This window comes from Penicillium solitum (assembly GCF_028829755.1).
Source record: "Penicillium solitum strain IBT 25940 chromosome Unknown utg000003l_segment0_segment0, whole genome shotgun sequence".
NCBI lineage: Eukaryota > Fungi > Ascomycota > Eurotiomycetes > Eurotiales > Aspergillaceae > Penicillium > Penicillium solitum.
Window position 1 is genome coordinate 1,750,118 of NW_027072123.1, and position 17,469 is coordinate 1,767,586.

The 17,469-nt window shown below is 46.9% G+C and overlaps 4 protein-coding genes across 4 annotated transcripts; 3 read left to right on the forward strand and 1 right to left on the reverse strand.

Moving 5' to 3' along the window:
* Nucleotides 1–710: 710 nt before the first annotated feature.
* N7455_004558 (Rab geranylgeranyltransferase subunit beta BET2) lies at nucleotides 711–1,925 on the forward strand (the record flags this gene model as incomplete). The annotated part of the gene is made up of 5 exons (XM_040956847.2): nucleotides 711–809; nucleotides 865–1,150; nucleotides 1,204–1,652; nucleotides 1,706–1,830; nucleotides 1,883–1,925. The coding sequence occupies 5 exons, from the start codon at nucleotides 711–713 to the stop codon at nucleotides 1,923–1,925; spliced, it is 1,002 nt and encodes a 333-aa protein (XP_040812722.2).
* Nucleotides 1,926–2,420: 495 nt separating this feature from the next.
* Nucleotides 2,421–4,169, forward strand: N7455_004559 (uncharacterized protein; the record flags this gene model as incomplete). The annotated part of the gene is made up of 1 exon (XM_040956752.2): nucleotides 2,421–4,169. The coding sequence occupies one exon, from the start codon at nucleotides 2,421–2,423 to the stop codon at nucleotides 4,167–4,169; it is 1,749 nt and encodes a 582-aa protein (XP_040812701.2).
* Nucleotides 4,170–7,883: 3,714 nt separating this feature from the next.
* msh3 (mismatch repair protein MSH3) lies at nucleotides 7,884–11,381 on the forward strand (the record flags this gene model as incomplete). The annotated part of the gene is made up of 3 exons (XM_040956833.2): nucleotides 7,884–8,673; nucleotides 8,730–9,823; nucleotides 9,873–11,381. The coding sequence occupies 3 exons, from the start codon at nucleotides 7,884–7,886 to the stop codon at nucleotides 11,379–11,381; spliced, it is 3,393 nt and encodes a 1,130-aa protein (XP_040812814.2).
* A 1,544-nt stretch (nucleotides 11,382–12,925) lies between these two features.
* Nucleotides 12,926–14,848, reverse strand: N7455_004561 (GIY-YIG nuclease family protein; the record flags this gene model as incomplete). The annotated part of the gene is made up of 3 exons (XM_065604837.1): nucleotides 12,926–14,009; nucleotides 14,071–14,400; nucleotides 14,484–14,848. 3 exons carry the CDS (start codon nucleotides 14,846–14,848, stop codon nucleotides 12,926–12,928), a joined length of 1,779 nt encoding a protein of 592 aa, XP_065461737.1.
* Nucleotides 14,849–17,469: the final 2,621 nt, after the last annotated feature.

The window sequence follows — 17,469 nt, forward strand, 5'->3', positions numbered from 1 at the left end:
AGCTACAACACTGACAATACTCCGGGGCACTATCCTATAGAGAGGATAAATATAGATACTGTAACTATAACGGCTTAAATTGTGGTGTAAACTAAAGTCCTATAGCGAACATGTCTATTTATGTTGTATGTACTATTTCTAGCACACTTTTCTGCTTGACACAGCTCTTCCAAGGTTCTTTTGCACACCGCCCTCGTTTTCGCATCTTTCCACTTGAGGTTCCATCCAATCTGAAACATGGCTGGAGATGTCAAACTAGCGCCTCGGGGACGACAGTGCTTTTGGCGTGGTGCACGGGACAGTTGAGTGGATATCATTGAGTCTCTACCAATCAAATATTGAGTACAATAGTACAGAATGTAACAGAACCTTTAGCGCCTGTCTAGGGTGGATGTATTATCAAATTGATAAAATAAACTCCAGGGCTTGGAATTAGCCGAAGCACGTGCTATCGCTATGCTCACGTGAGAGTGTATGGACTATAGATTATCCGGTGGGTTGTCCGGGAAACCCCATAACCGTATTCTTAGGTTAAGCCACAATTTGTGCATGGCAGGCATCAGTGGTGCATAAATGATCTAGCTTGCAGCTTCACCGCCTTGTGCCAAAACAATAGTTTCACGGGCTCTCAGATCTTCGATCTACTAACCTGTACATCCCTATCCAATCAGTGCTCGTCTTCTAATCATCTACCCCCATCGTTCCAAGACATGGCCCTAGTATCGGGCCCTGGTAGAGCTGGGGTTAGCCCCGCAGACTCTGAACTACACACCTCAAAGCATGTCACTTACATCAAGAACCTGGACACTGTGCGTGCTCCTTGAAAGAAAATGTTGGGTGAATGGTGATAATTGACCAACATAGAGGAAAGATGAGCTGGAATATTGGCTGACCGAGCACCTACGACTAAATGGTGTCTACTGGGGTCTCACAGCCCTCCATATTCTAGGTCATCCGGATACGTTACCTCGAGATCAGACCATCGAATTCGTCCTTTCGTGCCAAAATGATAATGGAGGCTTCGGTGCTGCCCCAGGTCATGATGCTCACATGTTGTACACCGTCTCTGCCGTTCAGATCCTCATAACTATTGATGCTGTCGATGAACTCGAGAAGCGGGGCCGAGGTGGCAAGGAGAAAGTTGGGTCTTGTACGTACTCCCTCACGTTCACTAATATCAATAATTGTTTACTAAACCATCAGTCATTGCAAAATTACAGAATGCAGACGGCTCCTTCATGGGAGACCAGTGGGGCGAAACAGATACCCGGTTCTTATATGGTGCCCTAAATGCATTGTCGCTATTGCGTCTGATGGACCTGGTCGATGTCCCCAAAGCCGTTTCTCACATTCAAAGTTGTGAAAACCTGGATGGAGCTTATGGTATTCGCCCCGGTGCCGAGTCCCACGCTGGCCAGGTGTTTACTTGCATTGGTGCGTTGGCCATCGCTGGTCGCTTGGACTTGGTAAACAAGGATCGACTCGGAGCTTGGCTCAGCGAGCGCCAGATTGAAAGCGGTGGTTTCAATGGCCGACCAGAAAAACTTGCAGATGCGTGCTACAGCTGGTGGGTTGGATCAAGCCTTGCCATGATTGACCGTCTGCACTGGATCGATGGTGAAAAGCTCGCCGCATTTGTTCTACAATGCCAGGTCAGTTGATTGTCTATTGTGTATGGTGGAATCTGTTGCTAACCCTTTTTTAGGACCCGGATGCTGGTGGCTTTGCTGATCGACCCGGAAATATGGTGGATGTGTATCACACTCACTTCAGCCTTGCAGGACTGAGTTTATTGAAGTTCAATGGTCTCCAAGAAATAGATGCTGTTTAGTGAGCTATGTTCTTTCTAGCTATTGGGTGATTTGCTAACTTGAATGAATAGTTGCATGCCTAAATCAATCACTACCAAATGCCTTGCAGGGTAATTGATCAGTTGATTAATGGATGGATCAATGATCAATCCATCCATAATGAACCCTCCCGCAATCTAATAACCCATCGTTCTTCTCTATAGACTATGGGATACAATGCGGGAGGAGAATAATCACCACGTTGACTTATTCCGCTTCATATCCCCCTACAATGGCCAAAGAGCTGTTAAGAAATCGTGGGACATACACATTGTATACAGATTGTGCACCTAAAGATAATGATGAAGATGAATGAAAAGTTGTTTGAGCTCAATGACATCCCGTGACCGACCCGTGGACGCTCCTTCCTCGGATGTCAATAGCTGATTGATAACGAAAGCAGTCAGAACCGTCCGCCTTGTTGACGTGTTTATAACGCCCATCCTCCTCCATCGCTCCTTCACCAGCTTCATTCACACCCACCTTCTTGGCATTTGACACTTTGGTTGTTTTGCCCTTTCCATTTACATCTCATTCTATTACTTTGCTGCTTCCTGCGGGGCTTGCATCATGGATGACTCTGTCCTCCTATGCAGCATCTGTCCTGGGCAACCCCAGTTCAGCGATGTTTCCCACCTGTTGACCCATGCTGCCTCCAAGGCTCATCTAGCCAGCCACTTCAAGCTCAAGCTCCGCACCGACGATCCTAACGCAATCGAGCTTCTCAAACAGTACGACGACTGGTTTGACGCCAATGGCTTTGCGAAGCAGCTGGCTGCTCGCATGGCCAGCAAAGAGATTCGGAAGAAGAGAAAGTCGGATGAAGCATTGACTTCACAGACTGCCAAACGCACAAGAAGCCAAGCATCCAATTTCGAGCCTGAGGGATCTAGCACTGTCTCAGTTCCAACCACCCCAATCCCTGATTGCCTCGATCCCCGCCTGGCCGAGTCCAACAATGACAAACAGCAGCATGCGGATACAACCGTCACACCAACTACGCCAAACCAATTGGCTGCAACGAACAACAATGCGAAATCTCGATCGGGCCCTGTCCTCCGCTCAATGCGATCGTCCAATGGCACAAATTCAAACGGATTGCAACCAGTGGATGCTTCTGGACTCGGCAATGAAAGCAGACCATTGGCTTTGCCTGTGACACCGATACAGCGCCGACGTAAACCGGACCCCTTGGAAAGAACCTGGACTTCCGCCAGAGATACCCCTGATCCTTTTATCGACTCCGGTGATCAGACTCAGGCATCGGGTGATCCCGAGACGGACAAGACTCGGGCTGAAGAAATCGCAAGACTGAAGGGAGTTCTGTGGCCAGGCATGGATATTTTTGATTCCGCTACGGTGCAGATGCGTCGTCGGCGCAACCAGAAGAAGGATAGTGCCGTGTTGAAGAACATGGAAATTACTTCTTCGCTCGTGGAGCCAACCGAACTGGTCTTTTCCCCACACGGAACTTTGTTGAAGGAGCGTGTAATCACGGGTAATGTGGAGGAATACAGTCCACTGAAAGGAGAGACTCCAGTTCCCAGGCGAGGCCTCACTCGTACCAGGAGTACTCGTTTGACTAAAGCCGACCCCAACGTGCCCCGAGCTGTGGACAGAAAGCGACAGAAAGCCGACAAAGACCGCAAGAACACGGAAGAAGAAGAGAAGGTCAAGGAAGAACAAAGGTCTCCCCGCCGCTCGCGCCGCGCAGCAGACCGTACTCACTCTTATGCTGGCGACGATGACGAGTTTGGTTTCACTGTTAATACCTTTGGCAAGCGGCCGAGGGGTGGCTTCGACGTTTTTGTTGACGAGGAAAAAGAAGAAGAGGTTAAAGCAGCTTATCAGGAACCGGGGTACCGAACGCAGTTTGACACATTGACCCCCACTCGCCTTGTTTTGAACGGAAAGACGAACACCGGCATTCATGCCTCGAGAATTGGGCACAAACCCGTTGACAAGGAAAACATGGAACCTATTCTGAACCCCCAAGGCCGAATTGGCCCCCACGATTGGCAGTCCCCATTTGCCAATCGCACTAACCCTGACGACTTTGGATACGGCCCTCCATACCTTCCCGATCTTGGCGATTCATACAATCCATACGACAACTTTGACAAGGCTGGGTATCGATTCAACCCTCTGCAAGTCCCCTCGAAGCATCCTTTCTATGACAGCCACTACGAAGAGGAGCATGAAAGCACTGCAGCCCATAATGGCTGGCTTTCAATGGAGCAGACGGTTCCATCCGAAGGAACCATCCCGGAAGACGACCACATGTTTCATGCCTACTACTTGACTACTGATGCGAACTAAACCTCACCAACCTGTTGATCAACCCCAGATGAATCTGCTGGTCAACCCTGCGACACAGCAATACTACGTGATGTTTCCCGAAATGACAGAAGGTGTTATGGATATCCAGAACCGAAAACCCAGACAGTGACAGTGGTAGCTTTACCATGATTTGCCCTCACCCGACGACCGTACCTTGTTCACACCCAGGCTGATTGCTATCTTTCATCAATTGTGATTATCCATGGGGGTGTCCATTTGTATTTCTCATCCTTGTTGGGTTGTTTGATATGCTGTACAATATCATGATTAGCCAGTATCAATATGAAGAATGTGCATTATGAATGTTTTCCGTGCCCTAATGTAGAAGAGAAAAAAAGGAATGTGCTTTAAATGTTTCCCGTGCCTTAATAGGGAGAAAGAAAAAAAGAAACAAGCTGGTTCCAGAGGGGGTCGAACCCTCGACTTTGACGTTATTAGCATCACACTCTAACCAACTGAGTTATGGAACCGAGTATGTCTGATTGTTGATTTTTACGCTTATGTTCGAAAAGCACAAGAATCTATGAAAAGAGAAAAATTAGGAAAAAAATAAATAAGCTGGTTCCAGAGGGGGTCGAACCCTCGACTTTGACGTTATTAGCATCACACTCTAACCAACTGAGTTATGGAACCGGATTATGTTTGATTGTTGAGTTCTGACATTATATTCCAAAACCAAGTTTTTTATTAGTAGTATTTATTATATGCCTTAATCCATCCTCTTTTAAGAAAGAATTTAAAGAACTTTAGATAAAGGTGGTACTGTAATAACTGGTTATACATCGGCCGTGGATATATATATAGATTAGATATGTTTTTAAAGAAAATTTATAGCGGTATAAACATCCGGTGACTTGGTTAGAGAGACTATGATACATTTCAAAAAGTTGGCATTGTAAACCATTCATCTTAGAGGTCCTCTTGTCTTGTACAGCTCCAAGGCTGTTTCGGACCTTTTTACCCTGGTTTTTCTCTTGTAGTCCCTGTATGTACAAGCACCCTAATTTCATACTAAGTCAAAGAAATACATACCGAGGATATCTCGAAATGCCGCACAAGCACAAGCTAACCCCATATATAAATATATGACATACACTTGCTAAGTCCCACCTCTGCAGGGAGAATCAAACAACTGTTCTCTCGGTGTCCCAACCCATAATCATCATATGGCACCGACCATTGAGCGGATATGCACCTTCAATCACGTACTTCCTGTAATGATAATACCCACAGAACCTTCACTGACCAAAATATAGGCTTCATGGGTTATGGTCGACAGTCAATCATTGACTACGACTCAACTTGGTTGGAGACGTTTGAGTCTGTGTTCTGACTTCAACTCAATGCTCCTTGGCCCTCGACGAATATCATCTATAACCGTTCTTCGACGTTGTTTATAACGATGATGCAGTCTGTACTCGAGCTCAGTATGAGCGAATTCCTTAAAGATTTACGTCCTGGGAATGTCGCCGAAGTTCCTCACCAGGTGAAACCCCCCCCTTTCAAAGAGCAAATAAGCTATGCTATGACCTCTCCCGATTTCTCGTGTCTCGTCTTAAGGTATTTACAGCTACGGGATCGTGAATAACCAATGTAACAATTATGGCAATAATGCACCCCTTGTATTTGAAGATAACCGCTCGTCATGAACAATGAGGCGCACCAGACAAAACCACGCTTATTGCTGGTTTTGATGGCTTCAGACAGCGAGATATAGATGCTGTTCCATATCAAGTGCTATCCTTGGTTTTTTTTTTTTTTATGTACTGATTTGGTCCCGTATTCTCCAACCACGAGAGTGAGAGTATGGACACAGTATGCACTACACATCCATATAAATATATAACCAGCTACTACCCACATTTCAATCAAATAATGAATCACACAGTAGATTTAGCTCATAGGATACGGGAAACTAGCATTTACCTAATATTATGACTGATTACAGGTTGCTAAAATCACTGGAAAGCATACATCCCACCGTAAGCAGAGCTGAGCTGATTGACTGATTATTGTCTGGTCGTACCTCACCAAGGCGTCATTTGCACCCATCTGAACTGTACCCGCATGATCTACTCATATTATAACCCCATAGGAAGGCGGCTGAGCTGCCAGAAGTTTAAGTTGTACTAAGCTATTTTAGGGAAACTACAAAGGTCAGTGGAAGATAAAATCATCCAGGCAAGTCAATTCCAAGGCTAGAGTATCATCGGTAGGGGAAGGAGGATGTGGTGATGACGAGTCTTGTGCCTAGAGGAGACACGATGAATAGAATTCTCCATGATCATACGTATCTAGAGTAAATATCAGTGGATAGATGCCCTACAAGACGAATAGAAAGAACTCATACGTACATATGTATTGCCTAAAGCTGCCTAGTAGTCACGTAGATACCTGGTCAGGTTTCTTCCCTTTTTGGGCGACGGACAAGTCGTCACCCCACCTGCAGTTCCCCCATCGCCTTCAGCCACTAGGAAGGTATAAATACCCCCTCCCCCCATTTCTCTTTCCTCTTTCTTCTTCCTTCTTCAACACCCCGGGTCCACATTGCACATCGTGGTCCCCCACTATCCCGACGCCGGGTAAGTGCCGCGGTCCAGGTTAGTCTGACAGTAGATTGGGGCTTCGGCTCTAGTCTAATGGCACGAAGCATGTCGTTCGTGGCCCGGACTCGTTCCCCCCACGACCTCTGTGGATACAGACCGTACTTTCCTGGGGTCTCCACTTCCTGTGAGCTGAATTCTGTGCTCTTTGAGCACGGGCAAATTTTTGGAACTTATCGTACAGAGACAGCGCTCTGTTGTCCGAGGAATTCTCCGAGGGCATTCTCTTCTCTTGAAGGTTCCTTCTTTCATGGTCCCTTCATGACTATACTTTGTGTCTCTTGCCTCTGAATACATATGTGCTTCATGCCTGATGACCGTTGCACTCAGTACTTGATGCTTTGTGGTCTTTGTTTATTTGTTCCCATAAAGCTATACAGATGGCTTCATGGCAGTTCTCTCATTCATGTCAAGCTATCATTAACTCTTGCCCCCCTGCCCCCACCCCCCTCTCTCTTTCGAGGGTCGTAGATGTTTACGCTCAACAGTAACAATACACATTCACTCATGTAAATCTTAATCATATCGATCCTCACTCCTTGTACATGGACCTGTGGACATATACCTTTTCTCTTGTAATACAACTTTGACTCAAGTCGTTCTTAGTTAATGCAAATAACTATTCCCACTGTGAACTAGGGGTACAGATGAGCTAGAGATAGGATGGACCCCTTGGGCATATTCGATGGGACTGTCATAGAAACAGCCTTTGATGCTCAAGTCAATGCTTCAAGTTGTGGATATTATCTTATTCCTAGCACATTTCTGTCTGATATCTGATAACCTGGAAGATCAAGCATGATGATCTGGGAACGCCCTCCCGAGGGACAGGTCCATACTAGTGCTGAGTCAGCAACCAATTAACGCCCCAGCGCGTTCCGTACGCGTCGAGCTCCGAGTAAAATGCGGAGAACTCACATGGAACTCGATTGGAAGCCTTCTTAGCCTGAGATCAAGCTGAGATGAAATATCCATGTATTGAATTCCATTGAAGCCCATCTCCCCCAACCAAACCCAGAACCCCTACGTCCAACGCCACTTCCACTTCGCATACTTGCGGTGGGAGCAGTTGGAATTATCCTTCGTCAAGATGGCACCTCATTCCTCGCAGTCCTCCGCACCCTCTCCATCGTTGAAACGAAAGCAAGCAAGCATCTCCAGCTTCTTCACCCAGAAACCCGCATCCTCGGCCACGCCAAAAGACTCCGCACCGACCCCGGCCAAGGCGCCCAAGAAAAGACAAGCGTCGCCAGTCAACAAGATCGAGCCGAAGCAAGACGATACCACCCTGGCAGATGACGATGACGATGATGACGAGGATATTGTAGCACCAGCGCCAAAGCGAGCTAAGACCACTGGCACAGACGCGGAGGAGCCAATCCGAGTTGCGACCAGCGTACACTTTGAGCACACCTCCCAGGCAAGCAGCAGCCAACGCACCGATATCTTCAAGTTCCAGAGCTCCCCTGCTGTTGCGCCAGTCCCCACAGAGGAGGAAGATCCAGAGCAGGAACAACGGAAAAAAGAGAAAGAGAAACTCCACCAGCAGTTCGTCCGAAAGCTCGGTGGGTCAGACTGTCAGGTTGGGATTGGGAGAATCGCAGTGAGCGATGCAGCCAGCGCGGAGGCCGACGCTGCAGAGGCCGAGGAAGATGATGAGCCTGCACCACCACCCCCGACTAAAGGCAAGGGTGCGAAGAAGACCACGAGCAAGCTCACACCCATGGAGAAGCAGGTCATTGAGATCAAGCGCCAGAATGTGAATACGGTCTTAGTTATTGAAGTGGGATACAAGTTCCGGTTCTTCGGAGAGGATGCGCGCATTGCGGCCAAGGAGTTGGGAATCGTGTGTATCCCAGGGAAATTCAGATTCGACGAACGTGAGTACCTCTTGCATGCCATGCCGAAAACATACTAATGCCATGACCTACCGCAGATCCATCCGAGGCGCACATCGGCCGATTTGCTTCGGCCAGTATCCCCGTGCACCGATTACACGTACATGTGAAGCGACTCGTTACAGCCGGCCACAAGGTCGGCGTGGTGCGACAGATCGAGACGGCTGCGCTCAAGGCTGCGGGTGATAATCGCAATGCGCCATTTGTTCGCAAATTAACCAACCTCTACACGAAAGGAACCTATATCGATGACGCGGAAGGTCTGCAGGGTCCTGCGCCGGCGGCGGGAGGTGCCTCCCCTGCCACCGGGTACATGCTCTGTATGACGGAGACCAATGCCAAGGGCCCCGGGAATGACGAGCGAGTCCATGTCGGGATTGTCGCTGTCCAGCCGGCCACAGGTGACGTTATCTACGATGACTTTGAGGATGGTTTCATGCGGAGCGAGATCGAGACACGACTATTGCATATCGCTCCCTGTGAGATTTTGATTGTTGGGGAAATGTCTCGAGCTAGCGAAAAGCTCGTGCAGCATTTATCTGGAAGCAAGATGAATGTCTTTGGGGACGCCGTGCGCCTCGAACGCGCCCAGAAGAAGAAAACCTCCGCCGCTGAGGCACACAGCCATGTGTCGGGATTTTATGCAGGAAAAATGAGGGCTACCAGTACCGAGGAGGATACGCAAGCTGCGAAGTTGCTTCAAAACGTCCTTGGCCTCCCGGAACAGGTGACTATCTGTTTGTCTGCTATGATCGAACATATGACCGAATATGGGTTGGAACATGTGTTTGATCTCACAAAGTATTTCCAACCCTTCTCGGCTCGTTCGCATATGCTTCTGAACGGAAACACGCTGGTCAGTCTAGAGATCTACCAGAATCAGACAGATCATTCGACAAAGGGTAGTTTATTCTGGACCTTAGATCGGACGCACACGCGATTCGGACAACGCATGTTACGGCAATGGGTGGGCAGGCCTTTGCTGGACAAAGTGCGCCTCGAGGAGCGGACGAATGCCGTGGAAGAGCTTATTGATCCTGCGCGAGCGGTTCCGGTGGAGAGAGTGCGAGGGTTGCTACACAAAGTCAAGAGTGATCTTGAAAAGAGTTTGATCCGCATTTACTATGGAAAGGTAGGTAATACTTCTGCGATGACCACACCTGTACTGATTTTGATCCAAGTGCGAACGACCCGAACTCCTCACTGTTCTACAAGCTATGCAGATGATTGCAATGGAATTTGCAGATATCAAATCACCTGCCCAGACGGGCTTTCAATCATCGCTAGTGAGCGATGCCATCGCCTCCCTGCCCACGATTCGAGCGTCTGTCGTCAAGTTTTTGGATAAGATCAACATGCATGCTGCGCGAACCAATGACAAATATACCTTCTTTCGCGAAGCGGAGGAGACAGAGGAGATCGGTGAACTCAAGTTGCAAATTGGAAACACTGAACATGGGTTCTTGGAACACCGCAAAGAGGCAGCATCCACAATCGGGAGAGGCAAAGTCGAATACTCGACAGTCTCTGGGATTGAGTATTTGATCGAGATCGAAAACAACTCCCCAGCACTCAAGCGCGTGCCAGCATCGTGGGTCAAAGTCAGCGGCACAAAAAGAGTGTCCCGCTTCCACACGCCAGAAGTCATCCAGCTTATCCGCGAGCGTGATCAGTACAAAGAAGCCCTAGCAGCAGCCTGCGACCAAGCATACAAAACCCTCCTAGCTGATATTGCAGCGCAGTACCAGTCCTTCCGGGATTGCATCCAATCCCTCGCAACCCTCGACTGCCTATTATCTCTCGCAGACATAGCCCAGCAACCGGGATATGTCAAGCCGGAATACACAGAAGAAGCAGGCCTCCACATCGAGCAAGGCCGACACCCAATGGTCGAGCAACTCCTCACAGACACATACGTACCCAACGACACGAATCTCCAACACGCCGGGACGCGCGCCCTCCTCGTCACCGGACCCAACATGGGCGGTAAATCCAGCTACGTGCGACAGGTAGCACTAATCGCAATCATGGGCCAGATCGGATCCTACGTCCCAGCAGCTTCCGCCCGACTCGGTCTTCTAGATGCCGTCTTCACGCGCATGGGAGCCTTCGACAACATGCTCGCCGGCGAATCAACCTTCATGGTCGAACTCTCCGAAACAGCAGATATCCTCAAACAAGCCACGCCTCGATCCTTGGTTATTCTCGACGAGCTGGGCCGCGGTACATCGACGCATGACGGTGTCGCTATTGCGCAGGCCGTGCTGGATTATATGGTTCGGTCGATCCAATCTCTGACCCTTTTCATTACGCATTACCAGCATCTCTCGCGGATGGTGCATTCCTTCCCGGATCAAGCTCTCCGTAATGTCCATATGCGGTTCACGGAGACGGGTAACAAGGACAAGGAAGGGGAGGGGGAGATTACGTTCCTCTACGAGGTTACTGAGGGAGTTGCGCATCGTAGTTACGGGTTGAACGTTGCGCGGCTGGCGAACTTGCCCTCGACTGTTATTGACGTCGCCCGTCAGAAGAGTGCTGAGCTGGAAGAGTCTATCCGGCGGAAGCGCTTGGCTGGGCTTGTGGGGGCGGTTGGTCGGGTGCTTGATGATAAGAGTGGTCTCGATGGAGAATCTGCTGGTGCTGATAGCCTTCTTAATAGGCTTATGACTAGTGCGGAGCAACTGTAGTTTTACATCATGCGGGCATTAGGAATTTTCGGTTGTACAGTTACAGTTACATATACACCGGGTTTTAGGCCGAGATGGCTTTCATTTTCCGCTTCAGTGCTCACCCTGTACCGCTTTTTCCCCACTGAGTAGACTGGTGAGGCTAGCGGGAAACATTAGTGACTTCACTTTGCTAGGGGGCTAGGGGGTTACATAGTAATAGAAGTACGTAGTTATCGTTCCTAGCCGCTAACGCTGTGAAGGACTGATGTATTGTTACCGGGATAATTTATTGGAAATACAATTACTATAAGAGGCTCAATAGGTTTAGGGGAGTGGAGAATGGGTTCGACTAACAGTTCAAGGGGATTCCTTTCAAGATAGCCCTAATTTTGTTCAAATTGAAGTTAGGTGGCTTGCTAATCGATATATAAATTGTGATTATGTCTGGTTTGAATGATTTAGGCTTATGATGCATAATATTCCCGGAAATTCACATAATCGGGTTCCATAACTCAGTTGGTTAGAGTGTGATGCTAATAACGTCAAAGTCGAGGGTTCGACCCCCTCTGGAACCAACTTGATTTCTTTTTTGTTTTTTGGAATTTTAAATCCCATCATAGTCTAGTCTCTCTCACCGGGTCATCGAATATTTATACTGCTATAAAATTAGATTAAGTAGGAAGATTATATTTAGGATATATAATAGTATTTATTACGTAGCTTAATCCATGGGGCATTGGAGGACGCGGCTTCGGACAAGCTCTGAGTGTTCATAGCCCATATATATATTGGCATTCTGCCTTTACGGGTAAATATTCGTTATATCGAAATTTTCATTGAATTTAGGGTTCCCTACATGGCCCTCTGAGAGATGGACCGATCATCAATCTATTTTATAATACTGTGCTGTACTTTTAATTTAGATAACGGTATAATCCCCACATAGTATGGAGTTAAAATAGTGTAAATCATGCCTTTAACAGAGGGAATTGATATACGTATCCCCCTACCTGGGGCACCAATACCTGGTAGGTATATTAGGCGCTTGGCACGACTATTCTCAAATCCTCACATATCTAATGGACGGTGGGTACTTTATCTCCTAGTTAGTAAAGTAGTAGAGGAAGGCAGGGTATAGGCTAAGGCTCTATATTATATTGGGCCAGTGATTCGATTTTGATGCTAGTAGGACATAATGTATATATATAGCTATAACTAGGTAAATCTTCCCGTTTAAGGTTGTATATTTTCAAAACCTCGGCTTCGACGATTGAAAGCTGTTACACAATGGAGGGTTCTCTAATGCCGAAGATAATGGTGATATTCCTTGGGGTTACTAGCTACTGATATGGACCCTGGCTTAGTGGGTTAGGTGACCCGCTAGCCACTGGTGGTCAACTAGTCATCTGGCTAACGTGCTAAGTGCAACAAAAGCATTCTCCTTCCGCTGACGACTTTGTTAACCTCTTAAATAAAATCATCGGCATAATGTGGCCATTCCATACAGCTCACTTTAGTCGTGCGTATGTGATTGCTGGTTGTCTGCCTTCACACCACTAGCGCTACTCGTTCGTGTAGTTGGTCTTCCGCGGTGCTCCTTTTTCAGTGCGACTCACATCCCAACGGCGACAAAACGAGCGAGTCTCGGTGAGAGTGATACCCTCTAGCATGTCAACTAGCGTGTTTATTTTCATAGCGGCCTTGCTCCCAGAGCTTTGAATCCATTCATCGACTTCATTACCGGAAGAATTGTAGCCTTTGATCGATATTGCAAGTCGACTCGCTGGATCGCAGGGCATTGCTTCAGACGCGTAGCGGTGAGAAACCGCTATCTCATAGAGATGAAATTGGACAAAAATTTTACTATCAGGTGACATGCTAAGTGATTGAGGTAGAGGAATATTAAATTTCCCACATGTGAAATAACCACGATCACGGCCTGGAGCACAACGTATAGTTCTCTCTTTGCCCTCGACCTGATAGACTTTCATCCTATCAATGGCTCTCTTTTCGTTGATATCCCAAGCCTGCTGGAGCTGCCTCTGATTGTTCTCAAACCAATAGCGGCGTAGCCGCGGGTCGGGAGAGTTCCTGAGATCGTTATACGAAGCTGTAGCTTGCCGCGCCCATGATCGAACGGCAGGGTCATCCGACCGTATCAGTGCTTCGAACCCTGCTCGGTCAAAAACTTCTTTTCTTGCCGGCAAATTCTCGTCATGAAACCTCTGCCATATGGGCGGTACGACGTTGAGATGGCGGTCAGCGGATGAACGGTCCGCAGATGGAGGCAAATATGTGTCGAGGTCCTTGGCAGTGAGGGTTCTGAACAAACAGGCCATCCACATCTCTAGCAAGTTCAGTAGGCATTGTTCATACCTAGATAGATTCTGTCCTTCGGCTTCACCGCTAAATACCGCAAGTATAACGAACTCAGAACACATGTCTTCTTGCGAATCCCAAACGTGATACTGAAGGCTGGGATGTTTTCTGCGATATAGCCTATCATTGTGATCTGCTATCCTGTTTCCCAAGTTTTTTGCTTGGCCAACGTACAGGCAAAAATGCTGGGGATCATTCGGGGGCCAGAGAATATGCATGTAAATGCCAGCGGCAGTTGTTTTGATATCCCCACCAATCGACCGCAATCTAGCCAAGAGCTTATTAGAATCTGCGGGCAAATCCCGTGAATCTCAAGACATCCACTTACCCATCCAGGGAGAACAGCCCCCCATCGCTAACAAGTCTCACACCAGGCGCGAGGTTATTCTCAAGCTCTGCGCATATGTCCACAGTTGAATGCCGCTCCAGGACCTCTCTGTAACGGTTGGAATGGAGCTCATTGACTTTCAGGAGTAGATGTTCGGAATAATTCTGTCGATCAACCGGTATGAGGTCCAAGGGACGTGGAAGCCTCGCTTCTATCCGCACATCAAAGCCACCGGTATTTCGTTCCAAGACCATCTGTGTCTGTCGCACTGGACTCTTGGGCCGTGAGTTAGCTTCAATGGCTGCTGAAACACCGCTGTCGTTCTCCATTCTATCTGCTGTTTCAAACCATGAATTCCGTCTCAACATAGTGAATGGAGATGTTTTCTGTGCCCGAGAGGTGGATTCATGGACACCACGCTTTCCTTGCCGATGTAGCTCCGCTCCTCGATATGAACCTTCCAATCTTCGTCTCTCTGCTCCTTGGCTGTTTTAACGGAAGGGCCTCGGTTCAAGTTGGAGGGCTGCCGCTGTGTTCGGTTCAAGCAGAAGTAGAAAACATCGATAGTCTTCACGTACGCATATCCTTCAGGACCTTCTTCTTCCATACCAAAAGGCTCACCGAGAGGGTCGTCAAAGTTGTCCTTGAACTCGTCAAGCAATCGCCCCACAACCTGAATACGGACTGTCTCTTCAGAAATTGTCTCTTCGATCGCAGAAGTGGGTAGAGCATTTGCATCAATCTTAATATCAAAATCATCAACAAGGAAGTAGACCATGTCTTTTAGAAACGGTAGAAAGCGACAGGTACTTGTGTTTCTCTGAAAATATTCCATGTAAGCCTGCACGGCTTCATCACTAGGGGTATCCATTATATCCCTGTGAGATGCTTAGGCAGTCACATTAGTTGTGTTGCGAGCGTGGTATGGAGTTGTTTCAATGAGAAGTAGAAAAAAATATGTACGTATTGATTGTAAAGAAAGCTAGAAACGGAGAAGAAAGGAAAGAGAAGCCCTGCAGCACCGAGACTAGGGTTTTTCGGGGTGTATGATTCGGTGGAATCGATGATATTGACGGAATCGGAGGAATCGAGGTGAATCTTGACGAATCCGAATCCTGTGGTGTGGAGCGTGGTGGTGGAGAGGTAGGTGAATATATATATATAGGGAGGCTCTCTGGGAGGCTACCTTGAGGCCATGTTTGCCACTGTGTTTGTGTCGGTCTGACCTCGGATTCCGGTGTCAATGGCAACCAATATGCAGATTTCAAAGAGCTTGCTACTGGGGTAATCTCCCTCTCTCTAGCATCTCTACCCCCCCAAATACCCAGATGCAGATCCAGATCTGCATTTGCATCTGGAGCTTCACCTTGCTTAGTATGCTCAGTTTCATCTTGAAAAGCTATCCTTCCTACTCACATTGGTGTATCTAGTATGGCTGAGATTTTACTTTGTGCTTCACCCAAAGTGAGAACTGTGGGATTTTCATCATTGATCAGACTACTAATCGCTGGACCTTCTTACAGGTCTAGATCCGGTCCATATCGACGACTTTAGTTAAATACAGCATCTTGTGCCTTCTTGTGTGGGAATTATACTTTATACAGGTTTTTGGATACGTATCTAACCAGATATTCGATCTCTACACCCGGTGACATCCTTCCTGTCTGGCTGCACCCGCTTGATGATCCTCGACTATACTAAGAATCCATATAGTCAGATTTGACAGGTTAACGATCTCATCTTTGACTCCGTTAGGGGCGTATCAACTCCTTTTATTGTATAATCCACTAACCATTTACCTTCGTATGAGTCCGATTTGGCATATATACAGCAGCATATGTAGCTTCTAGCCACAATTCGTTCGGAAGCTTAGTGTCGGATTTTAGTGCTTGATCGGTACGGACGATAATTCCTCCCGATCTCTCCGCGGCACGTTCATCCCTAGTAAACCAGGTGAAGCATACTCTATAGTACAATCTTCATTTTCGCTCATGAATTCAACCTCGTTCCCAGCGCTCCGCTCGTTGTTATAGTGAATACATGGATCTTAACATTTAGCCAGTTTCTCTTTACTACCATCAGAAGCTTTATATCCGGCTGTATAAGCCAAAGAAGCTTCTGATCCTAGTATGTCTTATATGCTATATACTAACTATCAATAGTCTCAAGTTGGTTCTTCCTGGCATTTGCGAATACCCCCGCTCTTTATCATCAATCCATAGGATATCAGATTACTATAGAATTGAGGTGAGTACTTGATATCGTACAGTTCCATTTCTACTAGCTTGCTTGTGGTAGGTCTGACCATAGATCACTAAAGTGTCTCTCCCTACAACCCAGGTTTCGGTATTTCCTACACAAACAGCTCTCTATTGCTACAAATGTGGACTTGGGCGCCGCCGGTATCTACCACCCACCGTTTGTCAAGTGGTACCGGGTTGGGATTCATATACTGGTTAGTGGATAAGAAGGCAAATGCTTGACTGTCGAAGGTTAAATTTGCTTGCTAATGTGCTTCTCTCCCCCATTCGGTCTTCATCTGGTGTTCAGACTCTTCTCGATGACGTTTGTCAACGTACGCTCCCTAGTAGGTAGGGTCAAAAAAAAGAAAGAAATGACAAAAAAGAAATCAAGTTGGTTCCAGAGGGGGTCGAACCCTCGACTTTGACGTTATTAGCATCACACTCTAACCAACTGAGTTATGGAACCGGATTATGTTCAATTGTGGATTTTGACCATTATGTTCGAAAACCACATTTTTATCTAGTGCTTATCAAAATAGGCACCAAAATAGGCATCTAATCTATAACATCTACCTGCCTATAACCAGCTATTATAGTACCACCTTTATCTAAAATTCTTGATCTTTTTTCCCCTTCTTAAACGAGGATGGGTGAGGCTATAACCGTGCCAAGCGCCCAACGCACACCCCTGTCACACTGTGTATTGATACGCCCCAGTAGATAACCATTTTCACCTGATAACCAATCTACAATTTAAGTATCTTTTGTATGCCTTTCTTATACAAACGATACTTATATACCTTGTACTATGTAGACACTATATTAAAGAATAATATTTAAAAAACGACACTACGTTATGAAGTTATATAGAGAGATTATACTACGTGCTTTTTTTCTTTGAGTCTACTTGATATTCCTTACCAACCTATTATTAAATGAAATAGACTTCCTTTAAACTATATATCTCTGCTTATATCTTCCCTAACTAGTTCGAAAGTTGAGAAATTTTGCATAGTGTCTATAAGGTATAAAAGAACCATCTGTATAAGAAAGGCATTAAATTGTAGATTGGTTATCTGATGAAAAATGGTTATCTACTGGGCGTACCAATACACAGGGGTGTGTTGGGCGCTTGGCACCGTTATAAATATTTGAT